The sequence below is a fragment of the Myxocyprinus asiaticus genome, chromosome 35, assembly GCF_019703515.2.
Source record: "Myxocyprinus asiaticus isolate MX2 ecotype Aquarium Trade chromosome 35, UBuf_Myxa_2, whole genome shotgun sequence".
Taxonomy (NCBI): Eukaryota; Metazoa; Chordata; class Actinopteri; order Cypriniformes; family Catostomidae; genus Myxocyprinus; species Myxocyprinus asiaticus.
The window spans coordinates 1070167-1087362 of record NC_059378.1 but is presented as its reverse complement, the minus strand read 5'-3'; the positions used below and the strand labels follow the sequence as shown (position 1 = coordinate 1087362).

The 17196-nt window shown below is 35.7% G+C and overlaps 2 protein-coding genes across 3 annotated transcripts in view; one reads left to right on the top strand and one right to left on the bottom strand.

Moving 5' to 3' along the window:
• LOC127425923 (uncharacterized) overlaps nt 1–17196 on the bottom strand; it is a 393067-nt gene that overhangs the window by 214077 nt on the left and 161794 nt on the right. The gene's annotated exons all lie outside the window — the stretch shown is intronic.
• Nucleotides 1–17196, top strand: part of cntnap5l (contactin associated protein family member 5 like) — a 115059-nt gene that overhangs the window by 56539 nt on the left and 41324 nt on the right. For both annotated transcript variants that reach the window (XM_051672184.1, XM_051672183.1), the window contains exons 4-6: nt 11534–11681; nt 12026–12229; nt 16082–16266. In XM_051672184.1, coding sequence (XP_051528144.1) covers nt 11534–11681; nt 12026–12229; nt 16082–16266 — 537 coding nt within the window. The remainder of the gene's footprint in view (nt 1–11533; nt 11682–12025; nt 12230–16081; nt 16267–17196) is intronic.

Genomic DNA, 17196 nt, shown 5'->3' with positions numbered 1-17196 from the left:
AATTTTTCCACTATCACATTCCATCACAATATACAGATCTGAAATGTAGGTGGCGCTCTAACGCATTTTAGCCCTCACAGATGTGCTCGTCCATAGACATTCAGTCTAATTTTCAGTTCAAGCACCACCCTCATTATTTCATTGAATATCTCGGCCTCTGAGTGGACTAGAAACTCAATCTAGGTTTTAATTAGGCTATGTTCAGACTGCAGCTAACCTTATGCCCCGACTGCCGGCGGGTCCTCCCCGCCTTCCTTGACCTGGGAGGAGACAGGAGGGGAAAAAACAACAACACAAAATGGCGAGGGAGAGGCCAACACGGAGAGAGAGAGAGAGAGAGAGAGAGAGGAGAGAGAGAAAAAAGACTCACCGGTTCTCCGATGCGCCGTCGCGTGGTACCCGATCACTACTCCACCCTCTCAGGCGGACTGCAGCCGCTCCTCCCCGGCCGGACCGGAGTCAGACCTCCAACCCTGAGCGGACAGAACGCCCCTCTGCGTTCCCGGCGTCCCGTGGGGACTCTCCTCCGCACCTGGCAGCGGCCCTACCACTCCAGGCGGTCGGGGAGTCGCTTCCCTCCTCCGCCCCCGGCAGCGGAGGAGTGCCCTGTTGTCCCCCGGGAATGTGGAGGGGTCGAGAGAAGACCGCCGTCCAGGCAGTCGGGGAGTCCCGTCCCCACTCGCCTCGCGGACGGCGGCCGTTCCCCGCGTCCAGGTGGTCGGGCTACTCCGTCCCCCGTCGGACGGCAGCGGCGCTCCCCTGGGTGGACGGCAGTGTCGAGGACCCTGCGACGGGAATCCCTCCTCCTTCCCGGGTTTCGGCACCAGTGTAAGGGGGTTCAGTGGAAAGGAGGAGGCGAGAACCGGCTTAATAATATAAATAATAATTTAATAAACAATTTAAACAAAACACACAACCGAAAAACACACAGTACAGCTGCCTGCAATTCTCTCTCTCTCGAACTGTCGTCCCCGGCCGCCTTTATCCCTCGCGCACCCCATCAGGCTGATTGGGGACCGGGTGCGTCTCATTCCAGCCCGGCCCCGCCCTCCTTGGCTCTACATGCGCGTTCAGACATAACCGACCTATCTGCATGGGTTGCTTTGGCAATGACGTAGGCATACCCACGTGACGATGCTTTCAAAACAGATGCGGGAAAAATGGAGGTGCATCATCTCGCTCTCCAAATAAGTGCCCTGTCCAGTCGTGGTGCAGAACTCCTCCAATCGCACAAAAAAAGGAGGAAATATTGTGATGTTCCGTGCTGCAGTCACGGCCGGCTTATGAATACGTACGGCATTTCCGTCACCGATTTTTAACCTCATCGTTGTGTGTCGCGTTAAGAGTGATGCAAAAGACCATTTGAAATCTGACTTGAGCAGCCAGAGCGTCCGGACTGAGACGCATCTGAAAAAATCTGATTTAAATCGCATTTGAAACCACCTCCCGATGTGGTTTGAATCGGATGTGGTTTTTTGCTGTCCAGACTATCAAAAACTCATCTGGATACAATCCGGATATGCAAAAAATCTGATTTTTAGTGGCAGTCTGAACATAACGTTAGAAAGCTGATATCCTTTCCTTTGCGGTGATGTATAACATTAATCAATATTGATAGTCGATAACATATTTCAGATGATTTAAGCATGCTTTTCCTGCTGGACTGCATATACAGTATCTAAGATTTAACATTAGATTAATCACACAAGCAAGCTCACAGACAAGTAAAAATGGCTCATTTTTTAGAGAACTTCCTAAGGTAAAAACAAAAAACGTTTTAACTATTTGGGGCTAACAGCAGCAGTTATCGGCGCATAAAAGAGACGTTTGTATTTGATGTCTTACAAAATATAAATTTCACATTGCGATTCTTTTGAAAATCTTTCAAACTGTGGTATTAGGGCAAAAAAATAAATAAACTGTACAGTCGCGTTCCTGAGAATGAGAGCTTTCATTTGATATATGACATGTTTATTTATGTGCTATTTGAAAGACTTTTATATTCATATTAATATTTCTACCACATGACCTCTAGATGGCGCTGATTTTCGAAGCGAATGTTTTCAGGCCTTATTTTGTTATTTGAAGTAATGCAGAAGTGTTATCTCTGAAAAGTTCATATTCTAAGCTTTCAAATGAAACCTCATATGCCTGACTTACGGTATGTATTCGGAGACTTGAACATTTTAAGCGTAAACTTTTTTCGCAACAGAGTTGAAGAGGTTAAGTGCAATTTCTGAGTTTCAATCTTCAGCATCTTGAAAAGATCAAAGCAGCTGTGCCATTGTTTTGCTATGCACGACTGCCAGTTGATCGCAAGGCTTTTCATAATGTTATTTTTCATTGAGTGCTATAATGCCTTTGCTCTGCAAGATGCCCACTTTCATCCCACATAATAAGATTTTGGTGTCCGCATCAGCATGCGTTAGAAATCGATGGAAATGAGTGGGAGGAGCTTCAGCGTTAGCTAATAACAGCGGCGAATGTGGCAAAGAAAATGCATCACATTGTGACAGGTTCTATTACGCCACTCTAAAAAGGTCAATCAGATTAGAAACATGCTTATAGATATTTTCTTCTGGCAGTTTCACACATGCTGCTCGGTCTCTGTCTGGCTCTTAAGTTGCTGTTCATCAGATGTGTCCAACATCTCGTGTTTCCATACAGCCGGAGGAGGTCATGGCACAATATCGATTATGTGGAGCTAAAGCTACTAAAGGCTTAATCAGATCATCTTACTGTTGTAAAGACTTTCGCTACAACATGTTTATCTCTTTCAGTCTCTTTTTATAAGAAATCTTTTTGGTCAGAGTATTCAAATGATACGATACATGATGTGATAATATCTTATACCTCAGGCCTTGATAACACTGTATGTTTTTTGTCATAAATATCGAAAACCAAAGTAAACCCAGACGCTAGATGAGAATGTTGAAACGATGTCTTGAAACTGCAGCCATGCTCAGGATTTTCTTTCCTCTGCTTTCAGACGAGGTTCGATAGCTCAAAGTTAATTGACCTCTCTATTGAACTTTAGAAGTAATGCAAAATGTCAACAGTACATATAAAATGCTAAATAATAATGATTATAATTTGCAAATCAATGCTTGGCGTCTGCGTATTGATTCTATATCGGGATGAAAGAGCGTCACGGTGTTATGCCGTATTGATTTTTTCCCAACCTCTAGTTCAGATCATTCAAATGATCACATAAAATGCCATGACACTGGCCAAATAAAGAAAGGAAATTGCTAGACAACATTTCATGGAAACAAAATAAATAATTAGCCTATAGATTGTGTTCAATCATGCCTACAGGGTTCACATAAGAGATGACCCTTACATGATACAACATTGTTGCATTCGGCCCAGCCTTAATCTACTGTTAGTCCTTTTAGTTTTAAGAACCCTCAGCACAGAAGAGTGCAACAGTTCACGGACACTTTTTCAGCCGTGTTGGTTTCAGAAGTATTTTTATAAAATTATACATAAAAGAGCTGTAAGCCATGAACCGAATCAAGCAGCTCCGAGGTGAATCACAACGTTACAAACTTTGATATGAAGCATAAAAGTAATTGAAAATCAGACAAAAATACAAAGGTACAAGACTGTGCACTTAACGTCTTTCATGAGGTAACTACAATCCCATGACACACTGCAAATGACAGTCAAATTAAAAAAATATATACTGTATATATTGAAAAACATACAACTATTGATTTAAAGTTGTTGATTACAAGTATAGAAACAATGTAATTTTATTTTGCTGCAAAATATTCAGAGATACACGAATATAAATGTAGTTTGAGAGTAGGCGGTTGCTGCAGTGCTTGTTTGACACTTTGTTGGCCACGATTCTTTGATTGGTGGAGTTTTTGGCAACGCTTTCTATAAAGCCCATATATATAATGCATGGTAAATGCATTATACTGCATTCATAATGCCTCAAAATACACCTTATGATACATTATAACCTCATAAATAATTATAACTACAGTTATAATACATTATAAGACTTCATCTATGCATAGTTATACTTTAGAGTATAATGCATTATAACACAAGCAACATCTCATTTTAATGAAACAGAAGTTAAAGAGCACCTATTATGGTTTTTAATCGTGCCTAATTTTGTTTTAAAGGTCTCATACAATAGATTTACATGCATTCAAGGTCAAAAAACACTTTAATTTGCTCATAATTTAAATTGCAGCATTACGTTTTTTTCCCAGTGTCAAAAACGACTCGTTCAATGATCCGTTCTAAAGGATTCATTCTAAACTCCTCCTTTCAGAGAGCATACTCTGCTCTGATTGGTCAGATGTCCCAGTCTGTTGTGATTGGTCTACCGCTTAGTGTAGTGTTTGAGGGCGGGTCAAAGCTGTTCATGAGCCGCCAATGAAGACCAGAGGCGGGTTTTTTGTTACCAAATTACGTAGGTTAGTACAGGAAGTAAGTCTGGAATTACTAACGACTCGTTTCAGGTGTTCAGAATCGGTTCTTTCTTTTGGGAGTCAATAACAACATTTGTCGTGCACTTTGATTTTTGAAACTTTGCAGACTTTTTTACATTCATAAACAGCTAAATAACACACTACATGAAAGGTCATATTTGAAAAACCATAATAGGTGCTCTTTAATAAAGTTAATGGTTTATAGTGTAAACAGTCAAAATGATCATATTATAAGTCCTCTTTATCTGCTTTAAGTTACAAAAGTAATATCTTCTTATAAACAAACATACATCAAAAGTTAAACTTATATAATGGAAGTTATTTACAAAATAATTCTCCAAATTAGATGCACAAACATTAAAGTTTATCGAATAGAGTCGAGTATAGAATTAGTTTGATTTTTGTTTTGCTTTTTTATAGAAGATTGACTACATGTGTGATCAGCAAGTTTTTCGTAATATCTTAAAATGTACATTGAATGTGTTATTTTGTATTTGTGCATGTGTAATGTTTATAACTTCCAGCATGACTTATAATGTCTTATAACCACTTCAAAATATCTTATGAATGTTTATAAGACATTGCTTTTGTCACGTTAAAGCATAACTATTATATATATATATATATATATATATATATATATATATATATATATATATATATATATATATATATAATACATTATAACTTCTGCAGATAAAATTGGATGTTGCTTGTGTTATTATTATTATGTTATATACTACATATATTGTAGGTATAACTATGAATAGGTAATACATTATAATACTTAATTTTGGTTACAATTATTTATGAGAAGTTATAACGTATTATAAGGTGTATTATGAGACATTACTAATGCACTATATAGATGGGCTTCATAGAAAATGTTACCGAGTTTTTCCTCTTTAGGATCATGTGTAGTGTAGTTCTTCACCAAAAACATATTATTTATTTTTTTAATAAAGTTGAAATATCGCTGACTGTTGGCTTTAAAAGTAGGACTATACCATTGATTAACAACCTTGGAGCTCATGCTAGGTCTGTCTACAAAGGTTTATATTGTAAGTTATCATTAAAAAAATCTATTCATCTATGAAAAAAAAAAAAAAAATGGATTTTTTACTTCCAAAACCAGACTGTTGCGCTCTACTGGGGGATTATTATTTAAGAGCTTAATTCAAAGATTAAGTATTTAATTTGAGTTTGAATAAGTGATATTTACAGAGAGCTGCTTAGTCCTTTCTGCTTTGTGTATCTCACTAACGAACATCTTTAGGAAGCTGTTGTAGTTGTCTTGTTCTCTTCCTGTCTCTTTGTCTATGCAAAGTAAACACAAAAACTAAGTCTATTGATTAATACAAAGATTAAACACCAAGGCCTTCATCCTTCAGAAGAGAAGGTGAATTACTTGTAAATTAAGTTTTCCTTTTATTCTCTTCTGGGATGTTGAGAGAATTTGGAAAGGGCTTCCATTATTCCCTTCTTCCCTGAATAAAACATACAGGGAGCATTGTTGAATTATGCATAGAATTTTTGCTTTGCACTATTTTTCATGATTAAAGCTCTGAGCACAGTGGAGATGAGACTACTGAAGTCGTCATAGCAAAAATATCTTAAGGTGTGTCAGAAATAGATGTCTGCATTTAACAATTTGTGTGCAGTAAAGTAGGCAGCTTAGATCAAACTAATATATGTAGGCGTAACAGACACATCAAATATTGAAGTGTTTCCAGGACATGCTGTTTTAAATATTCCAGGTTTAAAACAAGTTAAGCTCAATCAACAGCATTTGTGGCATAATGTTGATTACCACAAAACTTCGAGTCGTCCCTCCCTGTCTTTAAAAAAAGCAAAAATCTGTGTTACAGTGAGACACTTACAATGGAAATGAATGGGGTCAATCTGTAAACGTTAACCCTTTAAGCTCGGATGGGCCCGCTGGCCACAAGAAAAAAAAATACTTGTCAAAATATTAATAACTACAGTCTTGACCAACACAAAATAGGCATCATTAGAAAGCTTAGAAGCTCTACTTTACAGTGCATGTAGACATTGTGATCAAAACTGAACAAACTCTTTTAAATCTGCAGATAAATCAGAAGTGTTCCGTTTTGATAAATTATTAAAAACGTTGCACTGTACATATTATTGCAATCAGTAAAAACATTAACTGATCAAATAGTCCATGTGTCATATGTTGTTGGAAAGCTCTCAAAGAGTAGAATACAACCAGCATATTTGTTTTACTCACAGACAAAAATATTGTGAGTAATAGCTAAGTGTATGTCTTTGACAGTTATGTTGGTGTTGCTTATAATTTAACGAAAAATTAACAGAAATAAAATATCACATAACATTACTTAGAGGAAGTGATTATCTTTCAAAAGAGACCACACACACAAGATAATCAGGTGCATAGATCATTAGATAATCCACATGAAGCACAATGTTGCATATGGCCACCAGGAGATGGCGCCAAATACATGATACAGACTTAATGATGACTCAAATGACACAGACTGAAACTCATTCTAAATACTAAAATCATGTCTGCATGCTATGCAAACCTTTAATCATTGTTGTATTTGCATGTGTAATTAGTTCTTATGTACACTTATTATGTTATATTTGTTTGGAGACTTATTTGGACACATGGAGACGTTTTTGGACACTATGATAAATTATATTTGTAATGCTATAACTTTTGATCACTTTGTTGTATCGACACAAACATTTTCTCAGATACAGTTGACATGATTGGGAACAAAAGCAGTTTTTCAAAGCAACCTCATTTACACCCAGAGATATATAATGTCAAATCAGAAAAATAAGGGGGAAAAGGACATTTATGGCTCAACTTTTTTTTTTTTTAGCAGTTTCTTAGGCTTAGGCTGAGCGTCTCAGAATGTATCATAATCTTTATCATTTAAAAAATGTGAACAGTTTTGAACACTTGATGCTCCTTGTTTTTTTGTGGAGTTATAAGCCTTTCATTTTGGGTATGCCACTATAAAAGCAAATCTTTAAAAACACCTTCAGAGCTTAAAGGGTTAAATGTATATGAATTCTAATTTTCTCATTTGATGGCATACTGTTGTGCTGTCGCAACATTTCATCATCCGAGTTTATTTTCCATTTCCTCTCCCTTGTACTTTCTGCTCTGAAATATTTTTTTCCCTGCAGTTTTTTTTTCTCACTAAATAAATTATTAATTTCAAGTTCAGCAGCCTCACACACATCAGAACACAAAGAGATAAAAATCAATCACCTTGTACTAACTTCTAATTAAGCATTAAAAAGAAATGTATATTTATATCATTTCACACTGACTTCTTTAATCTTTTCTGGCAGCATTATCACAGTGTTTTTATTTGATTAATTAAAAGAAGATTATTCAAACTGGCCAGCTTACATGATTTTTTTCCACTCTACCATCTTTTTTGAGATTCATTTACACCAAACTTCAGTCATGCTAGAAGTCTGTCAGTGGATATTCAGAATGATTCAGACGGGTTTAACATTCACTTGGCGATGAAGAAACATGCCAGTCACTCTGCCCTTCAGCAACCCCAAACTTTCTCTAAGTTTTCTCATACGTCCCCAATGTTTCATCACACCCTTGAACTTTCATTAACTTTAATGATGCAGACAAGATGAAGGGAATGAGTTTATTGGTCTGGATGCTTTTGGCACACATTCAGTGAAAGACAAACAGATCGGTCTTCCAAACACTTTTTGCCTGCATTTTCCCCTCTCAGGGAGTGATTTATTTCCAAGGAACGTTTTATAAACATGACAAAATAAAGCAGCCCAGCAGAGATGAATCAGCACACAGTAGAAAGACAGAGAAGGTCAGAACTCATCAGAACATCATGTAGTCAAATTTCATCTTCACTGGGAAACAAAGAACCAAACTCAGGGAGGATCATTTGTGCAAATATAATGTTTGCATCTTACAAAGCATTGATTGAACTTTATCCACAAATGTGGACATTTTCCATCGGCTTCTCACAATAAAGAAAAAGTAGTACACATTCAATTGTATGCTACATGTTGTCGGCAGGACCGGTTCAGAGTTGTAGTTCACTCAAGACGTGATGGCGAGAGAACACAATCAAATGAAACAGGATGCAGGACTCTCAAGACACGTTTGTCAAAGTTGAATCATTTCTAACTTGACTGTCTTCAAATCAAGGCGCTCCTGACATGACATCCATCTGATGCATACGTACCATCAATATGTTATCATCTACAGGGTTCCCATGTGACCTGGAAAGCCTGGAATTTTGCAATGCATTTTTCCAGTCATGGAAAAGCCATGGAAAATGAAAGAAACGCCAAAATGTTCTGGAAAATAATTATTCGGTCGACTGTCACGAACAAAGCCCTGTCACGTACATTCAATGACGATGGTCGGACCACTGATTTTTTTTTAAAATGAATTCACACCCAGAGGTGGTATCGTGGTGATGCGGCCTTTACACTGCTGGATGAGAATTCATTTGTAATAATTCAATGATCGGAGTCCGCTTATACCGCGGTTACCACATGTAGGGCTCTATGATTTCTGCGATGCGGAAAACACGGACAGAACCACTAAATCCAGACATAAAAATGGCATTAGCTATAAAACACGGAATGTCAAGGAAACTGGCATATTTGGGATGAAAATTAATGTTTGAATTCACAATTAAACCAATTCAAATCACAATATGTCCTAGTTTGATTGTTAAACCGTGAAGTGCTGTGATTTAATTGAATAAATATATACACTGCCTGTGTAAGTCGTTAGGATTTAAATAAGCAGACACTTAAGAGTCTATGATTGGATCATTATTTCAGTGATTAATATGTTTCAGCTGGCAACAGTTCTTTTAACCCTAACTGATGATAATCAACCATGTCGTAAGACGTATCCCGTGAACGTGGAAAAGATGTTATTGTGTTTCAGAAGGGGCAAATTATTGTCCTGCATCAAGCAAAGAAAACAACTAAAGGAGATTACTGAAATCACTGGAATTGGGTTAAGAACTGTCCAACACTTTATTAAAACCTGGAAGGATAGTGGTGAACCGTCAAAAAAATCGACAGTAGAACTCACGGCTATGTTTAACCTTCTGAGACCCCCGTGTGACTGCTGTGTGCATTTTCTGTTTCCCTTTTTGATTTGTAACTAGTAACACCTAATAAACAAGCAAAACAAACAACAAAAAATAGTTAATAGTTTTCCTAAATATGTATGTACACATATTTGGACAGCGGGACTATGTTGTGACATTTTAAATAATTCCTATAGAAAGTCCATTTTTTTTTAATCAAATAGTTTATTATGTGTCCAGGAGTGTTGATTATTCATGTGTTTGAGATGTTACAGACATTACATCATAAATTATCATAATTAATTCTGATTCAAAGTAATGTCCAGCATCATCCAATCACTGTCAACCATGTTAAAATAAAATGATACATTATAAATTGTGAATCTATGTACTGATTATCATTGTCACATGTCTGTCAAACATGTTGAGTGATCCAAACATCATCTGCAGCCTGAAACTGAACTTTTGATCAGATTTTAGGAGTGAATGCACTTAACTGCATAGAGAGCTATAGGATGCTCCCTTGCTCCCTATTTAGTGAATGACTTAACCTCCAGTGTGCTGTCTGTCTGCACTGGTCTCAGAACAGTTTGAAATGCACCTTATTATCATCCTAACTCCATATAAAGCCTCTGAAAGACACATTTCCAGCTTTTGGATGAACTCATTGATTCTCAGTGTGAAAGTGCACAGTAAATATATAGGAATGCATTTATTAATGTTAATGAATAGAACCGTATTGTACAGTGATTACAAAATGTTTATTAAAATGAAGTGAAATGACCCACAGATGTGTTAGAGTTGAAAGTTATTCAAAATTACTGAAATGTTTTTTCTACTTTTGAGGAAACGAGGTGCCAATTTCCACATATGTGGATGTCAGCATGCTGATAAACAAGATGTGCGAAAAACGAATTTTTAAAGCGACATCAAATGAAACTAGAGACGCTACTCTTTACAACCAAATAGGTTTAAATGCAAACCAGAGGCACTTTTGTTGGCACGAGGTTAATAGTGAAAGTAAGAGCATTTCCAAAATCACAATGTGATGATAAATTACAGGATTGGGACTAAACAGCTGTGTGGCCACAAGAAAGCCACTTGTTAGGGAGACTAATCAGGAAAAACGACTAAAATTTGCTAGGGAGCATAAAGATTGGACTGTGGAGCAATGGAAAAAGGTCATGTGGTCTGATGAGTCCAGATTTACCCTATTCCAAACCGATGGGCGCGTCAGGGAAAGAAGGGAAGTGCATGATGTACCCGTCATGCATAGTGCCCACTGTACAAGCCTCTGGAGGCAGTGTTATGATCTGGGGTTGCTTCAATTGGTCAGGTCTAGGCTTAGCAACGTTATGCAGCAATAAAATGAAGTCAGCTGACTACCTGAATGTACTGAATGACCAGGTTGTCCCATCAATGGATTTTTTTCTTCCCTGACGGCATGGGCATATTCCAGGACGACAATGCCAAGATTCATCGGGCTCAAATTGTGAAAGAGTGGTTCAGTGAGCATGAGGAATCATTTTCACCACAGAGTCCTGACCTTCACCCATTTGAAAGTCTTTGGGATGTGCTGGAGAACACTTTACGGAGTGGTTCGACTCTCCCGTCATCAATACAAGATCTCGGCCAACAATTAATGCAACTCTGGATGGAAATAAATATCGTGAAGTTGCATAAGGTTGTTGAAACAATGCCATATACATCATGACCTCTCATGTGGTTTTTTTTTATTAAATATTACACCCGTTGGGCACATAAAATGTCCTGGGAAATTGTGCCTTGAAAAAAAGTGGGAACCTAGTCACTTTTGTCCATTCAATGCTTTACTCATCTGCCACAACAGTGTCTTTGAATTATCTTCATTTCGAATCGATTGGCAGCCCTATTATAAAAACATTGAAATGTTTGACCTCAGTATTGACAGTGTTGTCTATTACACATGTCTAACCAGGATTATTATTGTTGTGTGTACAGACATTCGCAGGAAACACTGATGCAGACACAGTGGTCCAACACAAACTCCCTCACTCAATCAGGACTCGATATTTGCGCCTTCTTCCCGTCGAGGGAAGTCCCAGAGGAGGGATTGGTCTACGGTTAGAGGTCTATGGCTGCACATACAGTGAGTACAAGAGCTCATACAGTGCATTCATAATAGGGCATATTAGGGCCAGTATATTTGGGCTTTTCTAACTTTTTTGCTTTTTTACATTAATAAAAAAAGCCCTTAGTGTCCTCTTTCAGAAGATGATTTCAGAAGACAAAATTATGCCTGTAGCCCACAGGGTTCCAAAGCTGCAATAATTTTAGTTAGGGTATGCAGTTTTCATGATATGTGCTCCAAAAGTTATTCACTTTTAAATCAAATCAACAAGAAGTACTAGTAACTTCCTGTAAGGTCAAAGAAAGTGCAGAGAGTGCAGAGTTGCGGGTCTTCTCCCATTCTCCTTGATCTACTTTTTCCAGAGTCAGACGTGGCCGACTTTGATGGTCGCAGTGCTTTGCTTTACCGGTTCAACCAAAAGTCCACCAGCACAGTGAAAGACGTGATATCTCTGAGATTCCGGAGCCATCAGGCCGAAGGGGTTCTGGTTCACGGAGAGGGACAGAGAGGAGATTTCCTCACTCTGGAGCTTCAGAAAGGAAGACTCACTTTGCATCTCAATTTGGGTGAGTGAAAGAGGAGGGATGGGGGAATTATCTGGCACAAAATAAGTGGATATTTTTTTAATGTATTTTTTTTTTTTCAAATAAATAGGAAACTGCAGATGAGAATCATGATGTATGATTCAGAATGACCTTTCATCCTTTTATTCGCTCCCTGTACTGAAGTGTGTCTTGGCGGACCAGAGAATGAAATCACAGATTAAAGAGAAGTACCTGAGGAAGGGAGGGAAAAAGAAAAGAAAGACAAAAACAAAGAAAAAGAATACAGTAAAAAAGAAATAAAAGGGAAAAAAGGAAAGAGAATACAGTAAAAAAGAAAGAAAAGAGAATACAGTAAAAAGAAAAAAAGGGGGAAAAAAGGAAAAGGAAAAAGAATACAGTAAAAAAGAAAGGAAAAGGAAAAAGAATACAGTAAAAAAGAAAGAAAAAGAATACAGTAAAAAGAAAGAAAAGGGAAAAAAGAAAAAGAAAGAGAATACAGTAAAAAAGAAAAGGGAAAAAAGTAAGGAAAAAGAAAGAAAAAGAATACAGTAAAAAAGAAGAGAAAAAAGAAAGGAAAAAGAAAGAAAGAGAATAGAGTAAAAAGAAAGAAAAGGGAAAAAGAAAGGAAAAGAAAGAGAATACAGTAAAAAAGAAAGAAAAGGGAAAAAGGAAAAAGAAAGAAAAAGAATACAGTAAAAAGAAAGAAAAGGGAAAAAAGGAAAAAGAAAGAGAATACAGTAAAAAAGAAAGAAAAGGGAAAAAGGAAAAATAAAGAGAGAATACAGTAAAAAAGAAAGAAAAGGGAAAAAAGAAAGGAAAAAGAAAGAAAGAATACAGTAAAAAGAAAGAAAAGGGAAAATAAAGAAAGAGAATACAGTAAAAAAAGAAAGAAAAGGGAAAAGAGAATACAGTAAAAAGAAAGAAAAGGGAAAATAAAGAAAGAGAAAAGGGAAAAAAGAAAGGAAAAGAAAGAATACAGTAAAAAGAAAGAAAAGGGAAAAAGAAAGGAAAAGAAAGAGAATACAGTAAAAAAGAAAGAAAAGGGAAAAAAGAAAGGAAAAAGAGAATACAGTAAAAAAGAAAGAAAAGGGAAAAAGGAAAAAGAAAGAAAGAGAATACAGTAAAAAAGAAAGAAAAGGGAAAAAGGAAAAAGAAAGAAAGAGAATACAGTAAAAAAGAAAGAAAAGGGAAAAAAGAAAGGAAAAGAGAGAATACAGTAAAAAAGAAAGAAAAGGGGAAAAAAGAAAGGAAAAGAGAGAATACAGTAAAAAGAAAGAAAAGGGAAAAAGAAAGGAAAAGAGAATACAGTAAAAAAGAAAGAAAAGGGAAAAAAGAAAGGAAAAAGAGAATACAGTAAAAAAGAAAGAAAAGGGAAAAAAGGAAAAAGAAAGAAAAGGAAAAAGAAAGAGAGAATACAGTAAAAAAGAAAGAAAAGGGAAAAAGGAAAAATAAAGAGAGAATACAGTAAAAAAAAGAAAGAAAAGGGAAAAAAGAAAGGAAAAAGAAAGAATACAGTAAAAAAAGAAAGAAAAGGGAAAATAAAGAAAGAGAATACAGTAAAAAAAGAAAGAAAAGGGAAAAAGAAAGGAAAAGAGAATACAGTAAAAAAGAAAGAAAAGGGAAAAAAGAAAGGAAAAAGAGAATACAGTAAAAAAGAAAGAAAAGGGAAAAAGGAAAAAGAAAGAGAATACAGAAAAAAGAAAGAAAAGGAAAAAGAAAGAGAATACAGTAAAAAAGAAAGAAAAGGGAAAAGAAAGAATGAGAATACAGTAAAAAGAAAGAAAAGGGAAAAAAGAAAGGAAAAAGAAAGAGAATACAGTAAAAAGAAAGAAAAGGGAAAAAAGAAAGGAAAAAGAAAGAGAATACAGTAAAAAAGAAAGAAAAGGGAAAATAAAGAAAGAGAATACAGTAAAAAAAGAAAGAAAAGGCAAAAAGAAAGGAAAAGAAAGAGAATACAGTAAAAAAGAAAGAAAAGGGAAAAAAGAAAGGAAAAAGAGAATACAGTAAAAAAGAAAGAAAAGGGAAAAAGGAAAAAGAAAGAGAATACAGAAAAAAGAAAGAAAAGGAAAAAGAAAGAGAATACAGTAAAAAAGAAAGAAAAGGGAAAAGAAAGAATGAGAATACAGTAAAAAGAAAGAAAAGGGAAAAAAGAAAGGAAAAGAAAGAGAACAGTAAAAAGAAAGAAAAGGGAAAAAGAAAGGAAAAGAAAGAGAACAGTAAAAAGAAAGAAAAGGGAAAAGAAAGAGAATACAGTAAAAAAGAAAGAAAAGGGAAAAAAGAAAGAGAATACAGTAAAAAGAAAGAAAAGGGAAAAAGGAAAAAGAAAGAGAATACAGTAAAAAGAAGAAAAGGAAAAAAGAAAAGGGAAAAAAGAAAGGAAAAGAAAGAGAACAGTAAAAAGAAAGAAAAGGAAAAATAAAGAGAATACAGTAAAAAAAGAAAAGGGAAAAAAGAAAGGAAAAAAAGAATACAGTAAAAAGAAAGAAAAGGGAAAAAAGAAAGGAAAAGAAAGAGAACAGTAAAAAGAAAGAAAAGGGAAAAAAGAAAGGAAAAGAAAGAGAACAGTAAAAAAGAAAGAAAAGGGAAAAAAGAAAGGAAAAAGAAAGAAAGAGAATACAGTAAAAAAAAGAAAAGGAAAAAGAAAGAAAGAAAAGGGAAAAAAGAAAGGAAAAAGAAAGAAAGAGAATACAGTAAAAAGAAAAGGGAAAAGAAAGAATACAGTAAAAAAAGAAAGAAAAGGGAAAAAAGGAAAAAGAAAGAATACAGTAAAAAAAAGAAAGAAAAGGGAGAAAAAGAAAGAAAGAGAATACAGTAAAAAGAAAGAAAAGGGAAAAAGGAAAAAGAAAAAGAGAATACAGTAAAAAAGAAAGAATAGGGAAAAAAGGAAAAAGAAAGAGAATACAGTAAAAAGAAAGAAAAGCGAAAAGGAAAAGAAAGAGAGAATACAGTAAAAAAGAAAGAAAAGGGAAAAAAGGAAAAAAGAAAGAGAATACAGTAAAAAGAAAGAAAAGGGAAAAAAGAAAGGAAAAAGAAAGAGAATACAGTAAAAAGAAAGAAAAGGGAAAAAAGAAAGGAAAAAGAAAGAGAATACAGTAAAAAAGAAAGAAAAGAAAAAAGAAAGAAAGAGAATACAGTAAAAAAGAAAGAAAAGGGAAAAAAGGAAAAAGAAAGAATACAGTAAAAAGAAAGAAAAGAAAAAAGAAAGAGAATACAGTAAAAAAGAAAGAAAAGGGAAAAAAGGAAAAAGAAAGAGAATACAGTAAAAAGAAAGAAAAGGGAAAAAAGAAAGGAAAAGAGAGAATACAGTAAAAAAGAAAGAAAAGGGAAAAAGGAAAAAGAAAGAGAATACAGTAAAAAAGAAAGAAAAGAAAAAAGAAAGAGAATACAGTAAAAAAGAAAGAAAAGGGAAAAAAGGAAAAAGAAAGAGAATACAGTAAAAAGAAAGAAAAGAAAAAAGAAAGAGAATACAGTAAAAAAGAAAGAAAAGGGAAAAAAGAAAGGAAAAAGAAAGAGAATACAGTAAAAAAGAAAGAAAAGAAAAAAGAAAGAAAGAGAATACAGTAAAAAAAGAAAATCAAAAGTAAAGCATTTGTGATATAATATCAGCTGCTCCTCTTGAAAGGTTTTGACTTTTGTAACTTCAGTGAAGCTAAATCGAATCTCTACTTTGTAGTTTAATCAACTGCCTGAGTGAAGTTATTTAGATGCTCTCAAAGATGTACCACTAGTAGCACCAAAAACAGTAGCAAAAATAATGAATGTTTTCAACAGGTTTCCCAAACACATTGAACCAGTGCTGCGGTGTTGGGTTGCTCCAAACAGATTTGATGCCAGTAGATCTAGGATAGTCTGTCTTCTACTCTCTCTGTGCAGATGATGCCAAGACCCAGTCTAGCGGGCGCTCATCCTCAGTCATGTTAGGAAGCTTGCTGGATGACCACCACTGGCACTCTGTTCAAATTGAGCGCTTTAACAAACACATCAATTTCACTGTGGACGGACACACACAACACTTCCGCAGTCCGGGCCAGGAGGACACACTGGAGATAGACTATGAGGTGAGATCGAAGTGTAAATTATAACCAAGTTATCTGGCCTTGATGAGCTGGTCACCAGCATACTGTATGTTGTGTTTAGGTTGCTGTTCCAGAGCATGGGATAAACCAGGATAAACAAATATAACAGAGCTGTTAATTCTCTTACACTTGATTACAATTACATGTAGTGTTTTTATAGAAGACACTGTGATATTTACTGGCACGGGAATGCACAGTCCAGAAACAAAAAATGACTGGTGTGGATGAATCGGACAGGATTAAAATCATGGAGAAGGTCTGCTAATTATTACATTACCCCACCTCCCCATATAAAACCAATCCCGTCCCGTCCTGTGGCTTAAAGACTAAAACGACGCAGAAGAATAAAAACGATTACTGCGACATACATAAAGATATCCCATCCCCTCCTCTTTCGAAGACACTTTTCAAAACATTTTATTCAATCACTGTCCCCAAGAAATCCTGAAAGACTGAACCAAAATAATTTATGCACATTCTCGTTCTTCGGTTCGTTGACCCCTCCATTTCTCTATTGCAAATTATTTCAAACATGAGAGCACACATATCCCAGTTTTTTATTTTTCATGTTTTTTTTTTACTCATTCCCACTGAAATAATTAATGGGTTCAATCCTGAATGCAAATTGATGCCATTTATTATAGCCGAAACATTCACCATCTCTTTTTCTCTCCATAGCTGGGTTTTCATCTAAATGTTTAGCATATTTTAAGTGCATTTCTAAAAATCTGACTAAAGAAAATGCACGTCGTTGCGGGTTTCTATGCACTTCGTCATGCTCGTTATCTTGAAGGAGCCCGCCTTGCTTCGGGGAGAGTTTTATTTGCAGGATTGGAGCAATTGTACCTTGTTTTATTAAATGCGGTCAGGAGACGCTGCAGAGTAAAAAAAAAAATTCAAACTCTTTTAATT